The 18,844-nt window shown below is 36.9% G+C and overlaps 1 protein-coding gene across 1 annotated transcript; it reads right to left on the minus strand.

Annotated features, from left to right (window-relative positions):
• Nucleotides 1-242: 242 nt before the first annotated feature.
• On the minus strand, nucleotides 243-17,437 carry LOC116257197 (disease resistance protein L6-like). The gene is made up of 5 exons (XM_031633807.1): nucleotides 17,281-17,437; nucleotides 3,228-3,403; nucleotides 2,508-3,100; nucleotides 733-1,813; nucleotides 243-530 (listed from the first exon to the last, which is right to left on the minus strand). The coding sequence occupies exons 1-5, from the start codon at nucleotides 17,435-17,437 to the stop codon at nucleotides 243-245; spliced, it is 2,295 nt and encodes a 764-aa protein (XP_031489667.1).
• Nucleotides 17,438-18,844: the final 1,407 nt, after the last annotated feature.

The raw sequence follows: 18,844 nt of genomic DNA on the forward strand, positions 1-18,844 counted from the left end.
CGTAAGAAGGAGATCTTAAGAGAGAGAGAGAGATCTGTATACCCCTCCGTCTTTGTTGCAAAGACATGGCCTACCAATGCCGCTACAGTCTGACAAGGAGTCCCTCCATTGTTTCACTGTCTTCTCGCTCAGGTTCTTGTTGTTCGTGTGCTCCCGAAATGCATCCTCAAATGGTCCACTCTGATTCTTTACGGCGAAAGGTTCCACATCGAAAAACACCGGAATAGTCAACCTTCCAGTCCTCACCCTCTGCGTGACCTCCATGAGGCACCACTGTGATTCAGCGTAGCCTCCGAGATGATGGGCACAAAAATCTTCGACTTGTCAATGTATTCAAGCAATTTATGGATGCTCTCCCCCTTTTTCAGACATTTGTAATCTATAAAGGTGTGGATTCTTCTCCGGGTTAGAGCTGCATAGAGATGGCCGGTGAAAGTTTTGCGTGTGTCTCTTCCTCGGAAACTGAGGAACACATCAAACTGAAAGATTCCCCTACTTCTTCCTGAGAAAGATGCTGCTCCTGCTTCCAGCTATCCACAAATATCACATGCAATCAGATAATTGGCTTTTCTTTCAACTCTACAGTATATATATATATATATATATATATATATATATATATATATATATATATATATATATATATATATATATATATATATATATATATTCCAGCAGAAGAAAAGGAAATCATGGAACCAATTTCAAAAAGACGACACTTGTGTAACATACCATGGAGTCCCCATTCCATAGTCTGCTACGTCTGTATGGATATAAGCAGTCATCTCTTTCGACAATCGCTCTGCCCATCTCCCGTATTTCATCATGCATTTCAAACTGTCCATCACTGGTAATCTTGATTAAGGATCTGCGCTGCAGGGTTTGAATAGACAAATGAGGGAAAAGATGGCCATCGTCCCACGTATAAAATGGTGCTGCTTTATCTATTTTATAAATCAAACGAGCGATATCTAGAAATATTTGCTGTTCTTTCTTTTCTAACCCATTATAGCTTATTCTTAGTCTTTCATGGATCATTTTGTGTTGATTTTCCTGTAATTCTCTCAACAGCTTTCTCCATCCTTTTGCGCAATGTACGCCAGAAAATAGTGAACCGAATACTTCAAGGATCAACGGTATGCCGTTGGTGGTTTGCACAACTCCTTTAGATAATTCCTTCAGCTTTGCTGTTGGCTCATCCTTGCCAAAAGCATGGCAACAGAACAGTTCAAGAGACTGTGTCTCGCTCAAACGTTTAACCGGGTAAACACATTGCCTTTCCACACTGGCTTTGCTCAGGACTTGCTGGTATCTGGAGGTGACAATGATTTTGCTTTTTGGGCTGAGCCATTCTTGTCTGCAGGCGAATGCGTCGAGTTGCTTTTCATCATCAAGAGCAAGAAGGATAACCTTTCCGTCCATGAGTTCCTTGATCCTCTTGCACCCAGCACTCGGGTCAAGTATCTGAGGCTCACGCGATCGTGAAAGTTGCCGAATGAGTTGGTTTTGCAAGGAGATGAGTCCATTACGTTGAGCACAAACCTCCCTTATATTTGAGATGAAGCTGCAAAATTCGAAGTTTGGTGAAATCTTGTTGAAAATGGCTTTGGCAAGCGTCGTCTTCCCGATGCCTCCACTGCCGTGGATGCCTACCATTCTCGCACCGTTCTCTTCCTCCACATCTATTAACTCCATCAATTCTTTGATACGGTTGTTGATTCCAATAAACTGGTATTTGCCAACATCCAAGTCATTCTCGCGTAGCACTCCAAAAATCCTTCTCGCAATCATTTCAATGAGCTCCGCCTCATGCCTGGTAAATTAAGACCGCGTCAGTAAATTCTGGAAGACAGGCTAAAACTTGACAAGGTTTCAGGGCAGCAGAAAATCTCTTTCTCCGGAACCATCTTTTTACTTTTAATTTGGATTCTCTTTGGGCGATAATTCGAACGCACGGTACCTATAATTTTGAAATAGCTTCATTTTCAGGGCTACCTTCTGTACATAAGGTCACATAGACAAAAAAAAAAAAAACAAAAGTTTGCTCTTGTTAAAATATAAATAGCCTCAGCTTTTCTTAACTTCAAAAGTGCAGGTGGATTTTCTTTAACTTCAAAAGCAAGAAAATATAAATAGCCTCAGCTTTTCAACCGATACTTTTTTTGAAATAATATGATCGTTCAAAGTTTTACAACCGACATATAAGCGCTCAAGGTTTCTTCTGCCTGTAGATTAAAAAACATGAAATTAGAAGGATAATTTATTAAATTAAATTCTTTAAAAACAATAAAAAATTGGAAAAGGAAGGACCGTTACAAGACAACGAACGGACTTCCTTTTTATTGACACGCGGTATTTTGGTCATATATTTAACTTTCTTGGCACCAGACAGTGTATATATATATATATATATATATATATATATATATGTTTTCATAGTGGCTTCATTTAATGCATATGAGAGAAGAAACATCCAACACAAGAGATGGTATGAGAGACAAATGTACCCCTGGGTCTCTGTTGCAAGAGAATAACCTAAAAAGTCTGATGCTCGCCGCAATGCGTCCCTCCATTCACTTACAGTCTCCTCGCTCAACCTCTTATCGTTCACGTGACGCTGAAATGCATCTTCGTATTGTCCCCTTTGATTCCTAACGTCGGCAGGCTCGACGTCGAAGTACACTGGAAGGATCAACCTTTTCGTCTCCACCGCCTTGGCAACCTCCTTCTGGCACCACCACAATTGAGCATAGCGTCTTGAGAAGATGGGCACAAAAATCTTCGATTTCACAATGTATCCAAGCATGTCCTCGATCTGATCTCCCTTTTGAAGCCTTTCGTCCATGAAGGTGCGAATCCCTCCTACTTCCAGTGCTGCGCAGAGATGGCCGGCGAAAGTGTTCCCCGTGTCTTCCACAATGAAACTGAGGAACACATCAATTTGGTAGACCCTCCCGCTTCTTCCCGATGATGCTTCCCTTTCGTTTGAATGCCATGATGATTGTCCTTGAAATGCTCCACTTTCAAATGATGCTGGTGCCGGACATGGCGACTGCTCCACGTCTTCAATATTCCAGGCCTCTTCTTCATTGGACCCCGACTGGAATACCCCCCTAGTAAGTATAGACAACGATGATGCTGGTGTCTGACAAGGCGATTGCTCCGTGCCTTCATATCGGCCATCTCTTTCCTCAGACCCTCTGATTCGCCAGCTAGAATCCCTTCACTGCAGAATCTCCTTTCTGAGAACCAGAGCTATAATGATGACGCTGAGAACCACAAGAAACCCCAAAAAAATGAGGAGCACCGCCAGGGGAAACGCGGCCATCATCTCCTTGAATTGATGCCACGAGTAACACCAATTGGACAGCTCCAGAAGAAGGTTGTGAACTCTTAACAGCCGCTGAAAAAAGTTGTCAATGGATACTAGGGTCAAGAAGCATATAATGAACCATGCCTGGTGGTGCTATTCATATATCATGGGGCCTTTCCCCAACATTTTATATAGAACAAGAATCTGCCATGTTGTGCTCCGTCGTGCATGAGAGTCGGGGGCAGTAGGAGGTTGAGGTGGGCATGGGCCGGGCCGGCTTTTAAAAATAAAAAATAATTTTTAATTATAAAATATTTTTAATATAAAATATATTTGTTAATAATAAATATATATTATTAAAACGATAAAATTTTAAAAAAAATATTTTTTAAATACTAAACCGGACCGGGCTGACGCCCACTGTTGAAAGCACCGGCCCAGCGGCAGCCCAGCCCGACGCCCACTGTTGAAAGCGCTTTCATAAAAAATTAGCTTGTATTTGTAAATAAATAACATAAATTAATAATAACAAATTCCTAAAAAGCATCACATGCCTTAGTCGATACATTGCCCCAAAGTTGGCATAGAACATAAGTAAGAAATTTGTTTAATAATTCCTAAAAAGAGATCCATTCATGCAACCAATTTGAAATGCATTTGGAAATTCTACTTTGTTAACATCGTGCTTACATAGTTGAAATGTGTTTGAAAAGGAGACTTTGTACCAGCTGTAAAAATCACCCATTTAACTCTTTTTTTTTCAATTGTAAGTTTCCCACTTGGAGAAACCGCACTCAGTTTCGATAGAATTTGTGACTCACCTGCATCTAAATGATCTCATTAATAATGAAAGCATGAGAAATGAATATATATATGGGATTCCATACATATATAGGTTGGACCTTGAAGGTAGTGGATCGATGGCAGTTGGACTGGCAACCAATTTCTCATAAATCCTGAAAATTTAAAAACACAGCCAGACACTTTGTTGATATGACAAAAAAAACATCAAATTTCTTCCATTTAACAACTCAAGATCATTCCATAACTGTAAGTGGTCACTTCGTTTGTTTGATGTTATAAATTCTCATAAGATGTAATCATGAAAATTTGGGAAGTTACCCTGGTAAAGGAATTAGCTTGCATGATCAGCTTGAACTATGGAACCATTGAAGAGACACCTAACCAAAATGATTAAATGACAACCAACTCAGACTCTTCAAAATTATGGTCTAAATTTATGGTAGCCACAGAAGCAGCATTTGCTTCAAAAGTAACGTAGGCAGGGGCGGAGGGAGGGGGGACGCCACTTAGGCCATGGCCCCACCCGATCAATGAAAAAAAAATTATATTGAAAAAAAATATTCTTTTTCATACCGCTATGTATTTTTTGTATTTAAAATCAGTTGGCTCTACTCGGATTCAAAGCTTGGACTGTCGGCCCTCCCTTGATGAAAATTTTGGCCTTGCCCTTCAATGTAAGAACAAAGTTATTTTTTATTCTATAATCTGTTTTGGATTCTGTAATGCAGTTTAGGTATTCGGATTAAGCCAGGGCATCGGGCTGGGCCGCCGCGGGGCTCGGGTCAGCCCACCCGAGCCTGTTTAGCAGGTTTAGATTAATTTTTTTTAAAATTTTTTGTTTTATTATTATTAAATATATTTTATATTCAAAAAAATATTTTATAATTAAAAAAATATTTTTTAATTTTAAACGGGTCAGCCAAGCACGGGCTGAGACCCGAGCTATCGGGCCGGGCTCACAGGCCCGACGGGCCGGATCAGGCCGGCCCAACCCGGCCCGATGCCCACCCTTGACACTTGACCTCTCTCTATCTCTCTCGCTCAGAAGTTGGAAACCAACTCTGTGTTTGGCAACGTATGACCTTCAAGGGGAAGTCCAAAGCAACCTATTTCCCTGAAATCAGACTCTTCAATTCCTTCGCATGATCGCTGTTCACTTAGCCAAGCCTCATTAGACCACTTGAGCATCGCCCTTCGTATAAAGAGATTGAAGAACATAGTGGTAGACCTTCCTGTTACAATTTCTCTGAGAACCATCCATGCCAGAAACAGAAATGCAAAGTTAGAATCAACATTGAACTTCAACTTCAGAAGTCTTTTTAAGAGGAAATTAATGTAATTAATTCTTATGCAGCCTCTGCAGCCATAAACACGTCTAATTCTATAATAAGAAAAACAGTTTCTAAAATTTTATAAGTTTGTCTTCAAGAGCCTAGTCCGTAAAACCCTGTGGCTACTACCCTCGTATCAACTCTTATGAAAGATAATACATCAGTAGTTTTTCATATAAGTTAGTTGCTCAAATTATTTTTACTTGATTATTTTCTATATTTTTAAAGATATTATATATTTCAAAATTTTAATATCGACACATTGTGCATCGTCTTCCTTCATAGGCTAAACGCATCTCTTCACTTCAATGCACTTCACAACACTGCTTTCAACCAAAAGATTGTAAAATTTTGTTGGAACATAGAAATTAAGGATTAATTTCAAATCTTAAATGTAAAACCCAAACTTTTAAGATCTTATATCACTGTAGATCTCACAGTTGAGATAATTAAACACATTTAAACTGCCATGTGTGGTTCCCAGCTACCCTTGAGTCTTGATGACGAAAACTAGAAAAGGGTTATATACGCTGAGTCAATTCCATTTGAAGATAATTTTCAGGAGACCATTGAGTTGCTTGGCAGGGAAGGATTTCCTCACGGAGGAAGAAGATATACATAACTTCAAAGGGGTATAGTAGTTGGAAATTTAACTAGTCATACCTGAATTATAAATTTCTTTGAACTTAAACAAAGATAAAAAAACAAGTTTCCAAAAAATGTAATAGGAAACTTGTTGGCACATCCACTCATGGTGTTAAATGAGGCTTTCCTAAAAAATGCACTCAGTTCATTTTGGCAGCAATTTAACACCATGAGTGGATGTGCTTTCCTGGTTGCTACACTATAAGGGAAGGTCGACAAGATAGGGAAGGTCGACAAGATAGTGGATGTCCTTTCCTGGTCCCTGAATGGATGTGTTTTCCTGGTTCCTACACTATATGGGAAGGTCGACATCCTTTCCTGGTTCCTACACTATAAGGGAAGGTCGACAAGATAGGGAAATCCACTCATGGTGTTAAATTGTGACACCATTGTTCCCTGTCTATCGTTCACTTGATCTCTCTACGTTCATGCATTATCGATTGGTAGTCTGATATAGACCAAGTAAATATAAGTATTATAGAGATTAATTATCAGACATTTGATCATCAGGGTTGATGGTTCACAGTTGGTTACGGAACATGCAAGCAATGAGCTGCAACGAAATTTTCAGTAACGCATCTCTTTCCCCATGTTGAAGGTCCATCATTTATTGGCCCTATGCTTATGCTTTTGTAGCGCTTGACATTACAAGAAGTACACGAGTGTTATTAGTGCCGGAAAACAGATATTGTTTTGCACAATTAGCGGCATCGATGTTTATTTTAACGACAGTTTTTTTTTAAAAAAAATTTACTTGGGGAAAAACGCCAGAGTCAAAATGCTTCTCGCTCGCACGCCCATTGCATAAAACTCTCAAGATCATTCCCTGACTCATTCTTACTTTGCACAAGTTAAGGATGTAGAACCAGCGAGCCGCGTTCAAGTTCCGGTAGCTCCAGCTCGACTCAATTTATATATAACTCGGCTTGAGTTCGAATTAACCGAGTCCAACCCTGAACTCGACTTGTTTAAGCTTGTGTAATTTAGTATATATTTTATGCTTAAAATTTTCACATTTTTTAAAGTCATATTAAGGTTTTGAAATTACAAAAAGTAAGTATTAGTGTCGAGTCTAATTGAGTTTAATCGCGTTGAGTTCATCCAACTCGAACTCGACTCGTACAAACTCAGAGTTATCAATGAAGCTTGAACTCTACTCGTTCAACTTATGATTTGAGCTAGAGTTGAGTTTGACTGAGTGAGTTCAACTTATGATTTGAGCTAGAGTTGAGTTTGACTGAGTGAGTTCGAGTGGAGCTCGAGTTGGCTTGACTTGTTGAACATTCCTAATTGCCCTATGCCCCTCGGGCTGCTTACAATTAGCAAGAATTGATTTGGTGAAATTCATTCCCCCGTTCAAGAGCGAGCCTTTTAGTTTATAAAAATGTTCAAAGCACAAGAGAAAGGGGAATAAGTTTGGGCCGGTTTGAAATATTTTCCTCTACTAATTATACCAATGAATGCAGGTGTGAGTTTGGTGCCTGCTGCCCTGACTTCATCTTCTCTTCGTCATGAGCCTCCCGATTTGAAAATTTGAGCATCAAAGTCTAACTTGAGAGACAAGAGCTGAAAGCAAAATGCAGGGAATCCAGCCTCTAGATCAAAAAACGGAAAAGGGAGGAGAAAAAGACGACAAAGGGCCCGGCCTGACCCATTTAAAATTAAAAAATATTTTTTTAATATAAATTATATTTAATAGTAATAAATATATATTATTAAAACAAAAAAATTTAAAAAAATATTTTTTTAATCTAAACCTGCAAAACAGGAACGGCCCGGCCCCACGCCCAGGCTTAATCTGAATACCTAATCTGCATTACCAAATCCAAAACCGATTACAGAATAAAAAAATAACTTTGTTCTTACGTTCAAGGGTGGAGCCAGAATTTTCATCAAGGGTGGGCCGACAGTCCAAGCTCTGAATCCGAGTAGGGCCAATTGAATTTAAATCCAAAAAATACATGACGTAATTAAAAAAATATTTTTTTTCAATATATATTTTTTTTTCATTGGCCGGGGTGGGGCCATGGCCTAGGCTGCGCCCCCCTCCCTCCGCCCCTGCTTACATTACTTTTGATGCTACTGCTTCTTCCGTGGCTACCATCAATTTAGACCATAATTTTGAAGAGTCTGAGTTGGTTGTCATTTAATCATTTTGGTTAGCTATTTCGGTTTCAATGGTTCCATAGTTAAGGTTGATCATGCAAGCTAATTCCTTTACCAGGAACAAAGTGACCACTTACAGCTAGGGAATGATCTTGAGTTGTTAAATGGAAGAAATTTGATGTTTGTTTTGTTATATCACCAAAGTCTGGCTGTGTTTTTAAATTTTCAGGATTTATGAGAAATCGGTTGCCAGTCCAACTGCCATCGATCCACTACCTGCAAGGTCCAACCTATATATGTATGGAATCCCATATATATATATATTCATTTCTCATGCTTTCATTATTAATGAGATCATTTAGTTTGATGTTGGAAAATCTATGCAGGTGAGTCACAAATTCTATCGAAACTGAGTGCGGTTTCTCCAAGTGGGAAACTTACAATTGAAAAAGAAAAAGAGTTAAATGGCTGATTTTTACAGCTGGTACAAAGTCTACTTTTCAAACACATTTCAACTATGTAAGCATGATGTTAAAGTTACAAAAGTTAAAACAAAGTCTAGTTGGTGCAGTTTCCCACAGTGAGAAACTTAACAAAGAAGAATTTCCAAATGCATTTCAAATTGGTTGCATGAATGGATCTCTTTTTAGGAATTATGAAACAAATTTCTTATGTTTTATGCCAACTTTGAGGCAATCTATCGACTAAGGCATGTGATGTTTTTTAGGAATTTATTATTATTAATTTATGTCATTTATTCAGCTACTTCATGCATCAGGCGAAGAAAGTCGGTAACAAAATAGCACTCACCAACATAAAATCCAGACCAAAACTCAACCACATTCAACAATTTGAAGGAATCTTGAAGTATGTTTTTTGGTCAGCAACTCTTTTACAGGATAGAGTAGAAATGAAGGAACGAAAAGCAGAACTGTGACAACAGTCAAGAGTTCAAATACAAATAGGCAAAAGTCTAAAGAACCCCAACTCATTGTACTTTGTTCTGGATCACAATGGAGACTATTGTATTTACTAGCCTATCTCTGCCCTGAATTTCCATGAAATGGGCAGAATTATAGTTTTAAAGTTTTGACAAAGGCTAAAAATATATTTTTTTAAAAAAAAATTATGAGATAAATAAATTTATTTACATGTACAATTTTAAAAACAATTTGCTTCTACAAACATGGGTTCTACACTAAGTCCAATACAACGTTGTGACAGCCTTCCCATCAATGCTACTATGCCGGATTTAGTGAAAACAAACACTTTGATGGCTCTTGCTGAAGGCTAGTGGCTTGCTGGTTTCAATTATAAATATGTGGACCCTCTTGTCATGGCACCAACTCGATCACTTATTTGGAAGAGGACTTGTTCTTTTTTGAAAAAGAATATTAGAAAAAACACCTAATTTAACTCCAGCTTTTTCCATCAAAATATTCAGGAATGGGGTATTTCCTTCCTCCCAAGGAATGTAATCAAGCTTCTTTCCTTTTCCTCATCGGACATAAGGAGTATTTCGCCTCCAACTTGTGATGCAAGAATGCTTCAACAATGTGAGACACCACCAATTGAAGCAGTGGTGGAGTCATATTTTTTTTTTACAAATGAGCATTGAAAATTCATATTTCAAACTTTAAATGACACAATTAAATTAACAATGCCCATTAATTAAATTAACAATGTCCAATAATTAGTACAAAAATTCCTGACTCAGCCTCAGCGTGCTGCATCAAAAGTTCCGTGCAAAATATGTCTAATGACTACATTCCTTAGGAAGAGAGAGTCACTATATTCAGGGGCGGAACTAGGATTTTTTTCAGGGACGGGCTAAACGATCCGCAGGTCGGGCCAAAAGGAGCGACGGGTACGGCTAAGAGGAGCGACGAGCCGGGTCAAACTAAAAAAAAATTATTTTTTTAATATAATTTTTTTTTCCCTGCGCTCACCCGGGCCATGGCCCAGGCAGACCCACTCCCCTCCCTCCGCCCCTGACTATATCAAACCTCAGTCATTATGTAACGACTGAGGTTATCGATTGTGCGTCCAAGAGGTGGTATTTCATAGGTATCTCCTTATCTATATATTGGCGCCCTTAAGTTATTTTATAATATGCATGCATGGCTTATTAGTACGTAGCGCCTTCTTTCTTTAATTTCGTCCCACTTATTTTTTAGTTGAGTAACTTCCTTATATATGTGTGCATTGCTTATCTGTGTACAATCGGGTTAATTGTTATATGTCCGTACCCATCTCCAAATCCAAATCTGATTAAGCAAGATCCAATTAGATTAGAATAAGCATGAACACGTGAAAAGAGAAAAAACGAAAACAACTAAAAAGAATTGCTCAACTGCTAGTGACAAGTGAGCCACTGAAAAATGAGGCGTTAATTTTATTTTTATGTCTCTCCAATATTTTTGTTTCCAATAATTGTATAAGCTTGGCCTTTAAAACCACCACCATATGTTTCTGAATTTTTGATTTCATAGCTAGCTTTTGCGCTTGCTTTAGTAGATCTTGAACTAGCTAATCGATTTAAGTTTTACTATCGGATGAAGAATTCAAGTCGGATTCGGATATTAGAAATGACATCTGATCGAATTCAGATTCTTGTTTAAATAAATAGTGGCCGTATTTGGCTTTGGATTGGATATAATTATTTTAAATAAAAATCCTATACTCAGTGTCTATAATATGGTTTGGATTCTGTTTAAAGTCAGATTTGGATGTTAATCTAAAAAATGGATTCATATTACGAATTCGGATACTCAACGTCTTTTACTTTTTTCATTTTCTTTTTTGTCTTCTCATTTTCTTTTTTTGTGAACTAAAAGTTTTTAGTCACAACCATACTGATGCGCACGAAAATTCATGCACCAGTATGGCCCAGGTTGGCTTTTCTACACTACCAAGTGTGACTTATTTCTCATCTACCCATTCATATGGGCTTCTGCATGTACTTGTCCACCCCCATACAAATTGCTTATTTAAACATAGTTTTCTGTTTATCTATGTATTGGTGCTTCTTAGTTATTTTATTATTTTTATGATGGGCTTGATTGCTATATATATATATATTACATATATATTCTGATTTTCATGATTGTGGCATGCATAGCTTATTAGCACGTAGTGCCTCCTTTATTTAATTTTGTTCCATTTATTTTTGAGCTGAGTAATTTTATTATACTTATTCCTTTGGATACTTGCATTATTTAAATAAAATGGCACAATTAAACTAAAAAAGTTATGATACTTACGTTTTACTGAATGCTGCATTGTTTAATTTTAAATTTCATGCCAATGCCAATCAGTGATACGGGAGCACTCCTCGATCTTGAGATGGACAGGCTTCAAAGATAAGCAAACTTGAGATGGACGGTTTCAATGAGCGGTTTGAGATGAAATTAGCATTATGTAAAGTTCAACTCATTTATTTCTTAATATCTCTCACTAGTTTTGGCACAAAAATTAGTGGATAGAGCTCAATGTCATGAACTTTTATTTTTCTTTTTTCATGGCTTGCAGATCGTTTTTGAATTGTATGTATCATATATATCTAAACATCATGTATTCTATGGATGGCAGCACATAAAGAACCAAGGAAGGAAGTCTAAATTCATTATTTTTATAGTTAAAAGAAATTAAATGGTGCAGGGCTTAAACTCAACCTTGAAGAACTAAGCGGTATATATTTTTGGAGTCTAGTTGAAAAAAAAATGCATTAAAAATATTAAAAAAAAAACTACGACGAAACCCCTTGATAGGAATACAATTTCCTTAATATTTTTCACAAATGATCATATGTTGTTTTTTATTGTTATTTTAGTCTTCTTTTTTTTTCTCTAAAGTGCAACAACTTTTACTTTTTTTTATTACTTCTTTTTCTCATATTTTTAATTGTTATTTGATTAATGTTGGTCACTCATTGTGCTTTGTTCTACTACATTTGTCAGATCACAATGACTATTATTTTATTTACTACCCTATTGCCGATCATCGCAAACATGGGATCAACACTAAGTCCAATACAATATTAAGATACATTGAGAAGTCCAAGAATTTTGTGCCCATCATCTCGAGTGGCTACGCTGAATTACAGTGGTGCCTCATGGAAGTCACGCTCACGCAGATAAGAGACGGAGGGGCATGCATATCTCTCTCTCTCTCAAGATCTCCTCCTTACTTCCTTAATTAGACGGAGGGGTATGCATATCTCTCTCTCTCTCAAGATCTCCTCCTTACTTCCTTAATTAGAGAGAATTCTCGCCTTCTCGACAAATGTTTGGAAAGCAAGATGCTTGGAGAAACTTAATCATTTTCACTTCACAAATGATTCTCAGCTTTCTCATTGCTTTATAGTTACTTTTTTTTTTCTTAGGCAACTTGAGTCGTATGCCCTTAGATAAGCATAATATAATCACAATACAAACTGTTGAAATAATATGTATGCTGAAAATACATAATTTCCAATATTAAAAAAAGAATAATCTTCGTGATTTTTTTTAATAAGATATAGGAAAACTGCCAAATAAGAGCTATGTTAGCAGGAGTTATAACAATTCTTTTCTTTTAATATTAAAAACTAGTCCTCTCCTACACTAAATTATTTTTTTCCCGTTTTAGCCTGCAATCTTTGCTTTTGAGGTTAAAAAAATTCACCCAATCTCACGGAACGGGTGCCTTTTATTAGAACAATGACAGAAATAGATAAGGCTGAAAAACAAAAGGCAGTCAACAGAAAAGACATTTCCCGGCTTATCTTATAATTTCCATTCGTCTTCCCGAGTTCATTGTTCATCATGGATTTGTCATTAAATTAAATTGTATATATGTCGTCTCATTTGCCAGGCCAACCTCATTCAAATGATAGTCAGAAGAGCTCAACAAGACTGCTCATTGAGTTGCTGGGAAGAGAAAGTTAGGTGTGAGGGATGCACCGTGCAGTAAAGCAAAGAATAACATTTTGAGAATTTATTAAAACTAAAAATAATCATTTACAATCTTTTTATTTTTTTCTATTTTCAAGTTTATCTTTATAAAAGGTTTACTTTTTCAATGTAAACAAAAGGTATATTAAGGGGACTGGTGGACCATATGCAGTGTAAACAAAAGGTACAATAAAGGTATAACCTTGAGGATTTTATGACAAAGGTGGTTTCCACTAATTAAACATATTTTTAGGTAACCATTTGTCAGCCAATGGTTGATTTGAGTGACATGGATGAAAGACACCATTTATGTAAATGGTAAACCCTTAAGTCGGACTTGAATCAGCAAATGACCAAGTCACTAAGTCAGCGACTTGAATATATATATATATATATATATATATATTCATTCCTCATATTACTATGGAAAATCTATGCAGTTATATAATTGGACATGGCTATGTAATTTTTTTGTTTGGCCCATATTACAAAGATGCTGAGAAGTCAAGAAAGCTTCTGATGAAGCCAAGCTCGGAAGCAATGAAGTGCATGAAGAGATCAGGATAGAGATAATTTTGAAATTTTCACATAGTTTGAAAAAAAGGAAAAATTTCAAAATAAGGATCCACTTTTGGGCACCATCATAGATAAGGATCACATGTTTCTGAATTCCTGGCAAGGAGATTCATTTCCTCAGACCAACTATCAGATTCATCTTAAAATGCATACAAGGCAATGTGGCAATGAATAAAATTTCATGTGCACTTTAGGTCTTAAGTGGGTTGGCGCAATGGAAGGGCGAGGGCTGATAGGTGCATGAAATGTTTATTTGTCTTAAGCACTAATTAGGACATAAAGAGGAGCATATTGAAGATAATGTTCAAGGAAGGCTGTTGAAAATCAATCTATTTAAGGATAATACAAAGAAGATGCCATGCCTGATTAGGTATCTCAATCTCAACGTTGAAAAGTAAACATTTTTAAAAATAGAAGGAAAATGAAATAATTATAGACAAGAAAGCTGACAACTTATATGTGTGTGTGTATATATATATATATATATATAGAAGCTGATGCGTTCACAATGTCGATTGGACTGCCATTCTAGGGCGTCTTTCACATTTTTTATTTGAAATGTGATCTACACGGTGAGTTCCGTGCCGACGTTCATGCAAAAGGGAACAACAGGAAAAATCCTTATCAAGCCTGTTTCCTTCTGCGACATTTGTCATACTTAATTATATCTGGATTTATAAGGTCTTTATTTAAGTGCTTCGTTAATTGTTAAATAGATTTTGAGTCATTTGTGTATGTAGAGAGAAAAAGAAAGAGGGTATTTTTATTGGTTTATATACTTTTAAATGCTTTATCTGGTGTTTTGTTTTATTATATGTGGATTTTAGTTGTTTTCTATGAGAGGAGAGAGAGAGAGAGAGAGAGAGAGAGAGATGCTAAACATGTCTGCTCCACGATTTGAATAAATGAGAAGATAAGTTGAACATGTAGTGTGTTTGGACAAACAAATGGTAGACAAGATTACATCTTATCCTGCTGGGCGAGAGCACTTTGCTCTTAAGATAAATGTTCTAGGTTCACGTGTTCCGAGACGGTTGTTCCTGTTACCAAACGCTTGAGGAAATAAGCAATTCGTGGTATTTTATTTTATTTTATTTTTTATGATCATAAGCATGTAACTTAACAAAATTACATTTAAAAATTACAACTATGTAAGCAGGATTTTAAAATTACAAAAGTTAAAGGGAGAGCAACAAAGTCTAGTTGGTGGAGTTTCTCTAAGTAAGAAACTTAACAAAATTAAAAAGGAAAAAAAATAAATGGGTGATAGTAGAATTTTCAAATACATTTCAAATTGGTTGCACCAATCTGCTTTTCGGATCTCTATTGAGGAATTATGAAACAAATTTCTTACTTCTTATGTTTTATGCCAAGTTTGAGCCAATGTATGGAGGCTTGGTCGACTAATGCATGTGATGCTTTTTAATCCCAAACTTTGATTGCAAATCTCGTATCTAATATCCAAGGTTGATCTAAAATCTATGATTTGTGAGGTCCTCCTTTTAGGAAAAAAACGGTTGATATAGGCACTGTGGGTTTGAGACAATTCCTAATAAATGAAACAATCTAAATAAATCGAATTTTAAACACACTATTGGTGTTTTGTTGGTGCAGCATATTCACAGTTCCAATACATAGAAAAAACATCTAAATAAATCAATATTCTTATCTCTAAGCCCAACCTTTCTCATTATATTTGAGCCTCTTAATGGCGGAAGATTTGATTACTTCGATGAATGCAAAAAAAAAAAAATCACTTAAAAATATGGCATAGCATTTATATAATTCATTTATGTACATTTTCAGCTAGGTTTAGCTCGAAACCGATGTTGTTAAATGCGATGAAGCGAAGTGAGATGTCAAACCAATCATGAGGCAAAGCATAAGCCTTGAGGTGTTGAAGCATAAGCTTCACATAAATTGTAAAATATATGATATTCACAAAAATATTGAAAATACGTGGAAAAAAACTATTAAACTAATGATTATATCGTAAGGAAAACAATATAAAAAGTAACTCTATAAAAACCTTTTAATGTTAAAAGCATGACCAATGTTTCGCCGTGGGTGAGTTAATATGTAAAGGCCACAATTATAAAGAACATATTTGACCACTCATCTTCTAGCACTAGAAAGAAAAAAAAAAATCAAAACATAAACAACCCACTTGTTTAGACAAGCAAAGATCCATGAAAACAAATGGACAGAAAGCTAGCGCACTGAATGAAATATCAAAGATCTAAAATACTGAACCACTAATGAACATTGCAATCTAGGCAACAAAATACATGTATTTTTAAATAGAAGGAAACTCTTCAACGGTGCAAAAAATAAAGCAAATGGAAGTAATGTAGTATATATATATATATTTATATATATATATCTTAAAACCCAATAGGAGAGGCTGGAGGGCACTAATTCAATAACTTGAATTTTGTTGGGTGCACTTATACATACAAACAATCAAATATTTCAAAACAACAATATAAAAGCAAAAATACATTGTGAGTCTAATGTGAGCAACTCGCACACACCGGCTCCCACGTGGCTCGATTAACTCTCATTCACATCAGCCTTTAAGAACAACCTCATTCACATCAGCATCAGCCTTTAAGAACAACCTCATTCACATCAGCGTTAAGAACTCTATCCAGTGAAGAAATACAAGACAGTCAGTCTGCACGATTTTGTCTTTGAAAGGAGAGAGGAAATCGTCAAAAGTGCTTTTCATCGAAAGCCAATTCTGGCTCATCGTGAGACCTTGATTCCGGGGGAAGGTGGTGGGCTAGTTGTGCCTCAAGTCAAGTCTTCGGGGGAGGAGCTATCAACCACTCAGCCATCTCTCCAAGAGATTATCTTCATTTTCTTCGAGGTTAAAGAGATATTTTTAAGCTCAAGTGAACTGCAATATCTCTCTATCACTCATGGCAAGGATCTCTTAAAAATGGGAAGAATGAGCTAGTACTTTATCCTTTGTCACCCTTATGTACATCAAGACTTTTAAAAGGGTTAAAAGTTTAGTCCTGCATCAAAAATTGAACCGTCTCCTCCCCGTGTTTGTAACTATAAATACTCCAGTGGGAAGAGATTTCAAGACATCCAAAGCCTTGCTTAAGAGTTAGTAACTAAGAGGCAAACAAGGACCTTCTAGACATGGTCTATGTAGCAATCAAATGCTTCTTGATATCAGAAGGCATTCTTGGCCAAAACTCTGCAGATTTGATAGAATCTTATTGATTTTGCCAGGCTTATTGCTTTTTTTTTTCCCTTTTTCTTTAATTTATGCTTGCTAAGTTTTGCATGTTCGTTTTTTTTCTTTAATTTCTTGGTTTCTTAGGTTTGGCATGTTTTTCTTTTTTCTTTAATTTCTTGCATCTTAGATTTTTCTTGCATAGTTCTTTTTTTCCCCTGCTTATTCCAAACAAAGCTTAGTACTTTTATTTTTCCATGTATAGTTTCACTGCTTCCATAGATTATAAATATTCTGCGTTAGCTTAGTTAATGAAATGATCAACCCTTTTGTTCAGTTCATTGACTGGCATCTCGCATTCTTTCTCTTCTTCTTTCACACCTTTCTCAGTCTGCAACTTGTCATTGCCTTCATCTTTACTCACCTTCCAGTTGCCTTTCTCTTGGTTATTTTTGCTTCTCACTTTCATTAGAATCACCACGAACTTCTTAATCACAGTCTTGCCTTCATAGAGGTGGGTTGTCTCCTTTGTAGCCATGTCAGGGACCTTTTGCAAAACCTTGTTTCTCTTGACCTACTCATCGATGGTGTTTGAGCTTGACCTTGTTTCTCATGTTAGGAAGTCACTTATAAAAACTCAACTTGAGCTTGACTTGATTAAACTCGACTCGAGCTCGACTTAGTTTAACTGCATAATGAATGCTGAACTATAATGAAAAAATAGTTGTAAGAAGCAATCCTAAGAGCTAAATGAGTTAGAAGAAATGCGACCGGCTTAACATAAATGTACTATATTGTATTTTAGGGTTTTCTTTATCATAAGTTAGCTGATGAATGTGTGCAGAAATCAAGTGGGCTCCTCAGAGAACCATGTTGCACTTGTTGCTAAGAAACATCCCTCTAGCAGCCAATAGTTGTTAGGATAAGGCAAAGGTCAACTCAGGACCCTTAAGGCAGGAGGAGAAAGGGCCTTCAAACATTGTTCTGTTCTGGGTGGTTGGGATGAACCACGGCTCGATCATTCTAACGAGTAATCAGGGTGGAATTTCATCCTTTATTCAATTATTGATTGACATTAAGATATAAATTAAAGAAGTTGTTTTCAGTAACCGTGCAAATGGTCACAAGTTTTGGAAAATTTTAATTCATGGACCCGCTTTTTGTCATAATTCTAAACACAGGCCTTGCATTTGCATGTGCTAGAAACTGCCAACGAGATTGAAGAGACAAAACATGATATGTAATTCGATCACGGCAAAGAAAAGAACACACTCTGCTCTGCAGAAACATTGTTGAAAATTCTTATCATGTCATTCTATATCCGATTACCGATAATGCATGAACCTAGAGTGAGCGATAGATAGGGAAGAGAGAGACCCCCCCTTCTCAGCTACTACTTTTTGTATGTCTTAGCCCAGCTGTAGTAGATGCCTGCGGCAAACCCAAATGCACAGAGATTCGCACCATAGGTCTTCGTCTCCGATGCGATATCCACCCTGCCCTTCGATGGTTCTGTTGTCTACCGTAATGCCTTTATCAAATGCTTCTTCCATGGGAATTACTGGGTTCGCTGATTTCTTCGTCTCCCTGTTATCTTTCTCGCTCTCGCCACTATATTCATCATTTTTTGCCCACCACGTTCTTGGCAGACGCGTCCATTAATGTCAGCAGTCGGGCTTCCCTTTCCACCTTCCGGATTGCACGGAGAGGATGCCTGGATTTACCTCTCCCGTCACCACCACCTTGCTTTCTTCCGGGTACAAATTCACAGATTCAACTCCTGCAATACGAGTTTGTCTATTCAGTAAAATTCGATGACAGATTTAGTTTTGTATATCAATCTTCAATGTAAAATCAGTTTAAGACGCTGCCATAATGTATTACCTTTATAACTCGTCAGATCATTTTCACATTGTGACGGCAGCCTTCGCAGCAGCCGATGTTA

This window comes from Nymphaea colorata, chromosome 7 (genome assembly GCF_008831285.2).
Source record: "Nymphaea colorata isolate Beijing-Zhang1983 chromosome 7, ASM883128v2, whole genome shotgun sequence".
NCBI classification, from domain to species: Eukaryota; Viridiplantae; Streptophyta; class Magnoliopsida; order Nymphaeales; family Nymphaeaceae; genus Nymphaea; species Nymphaea colorata.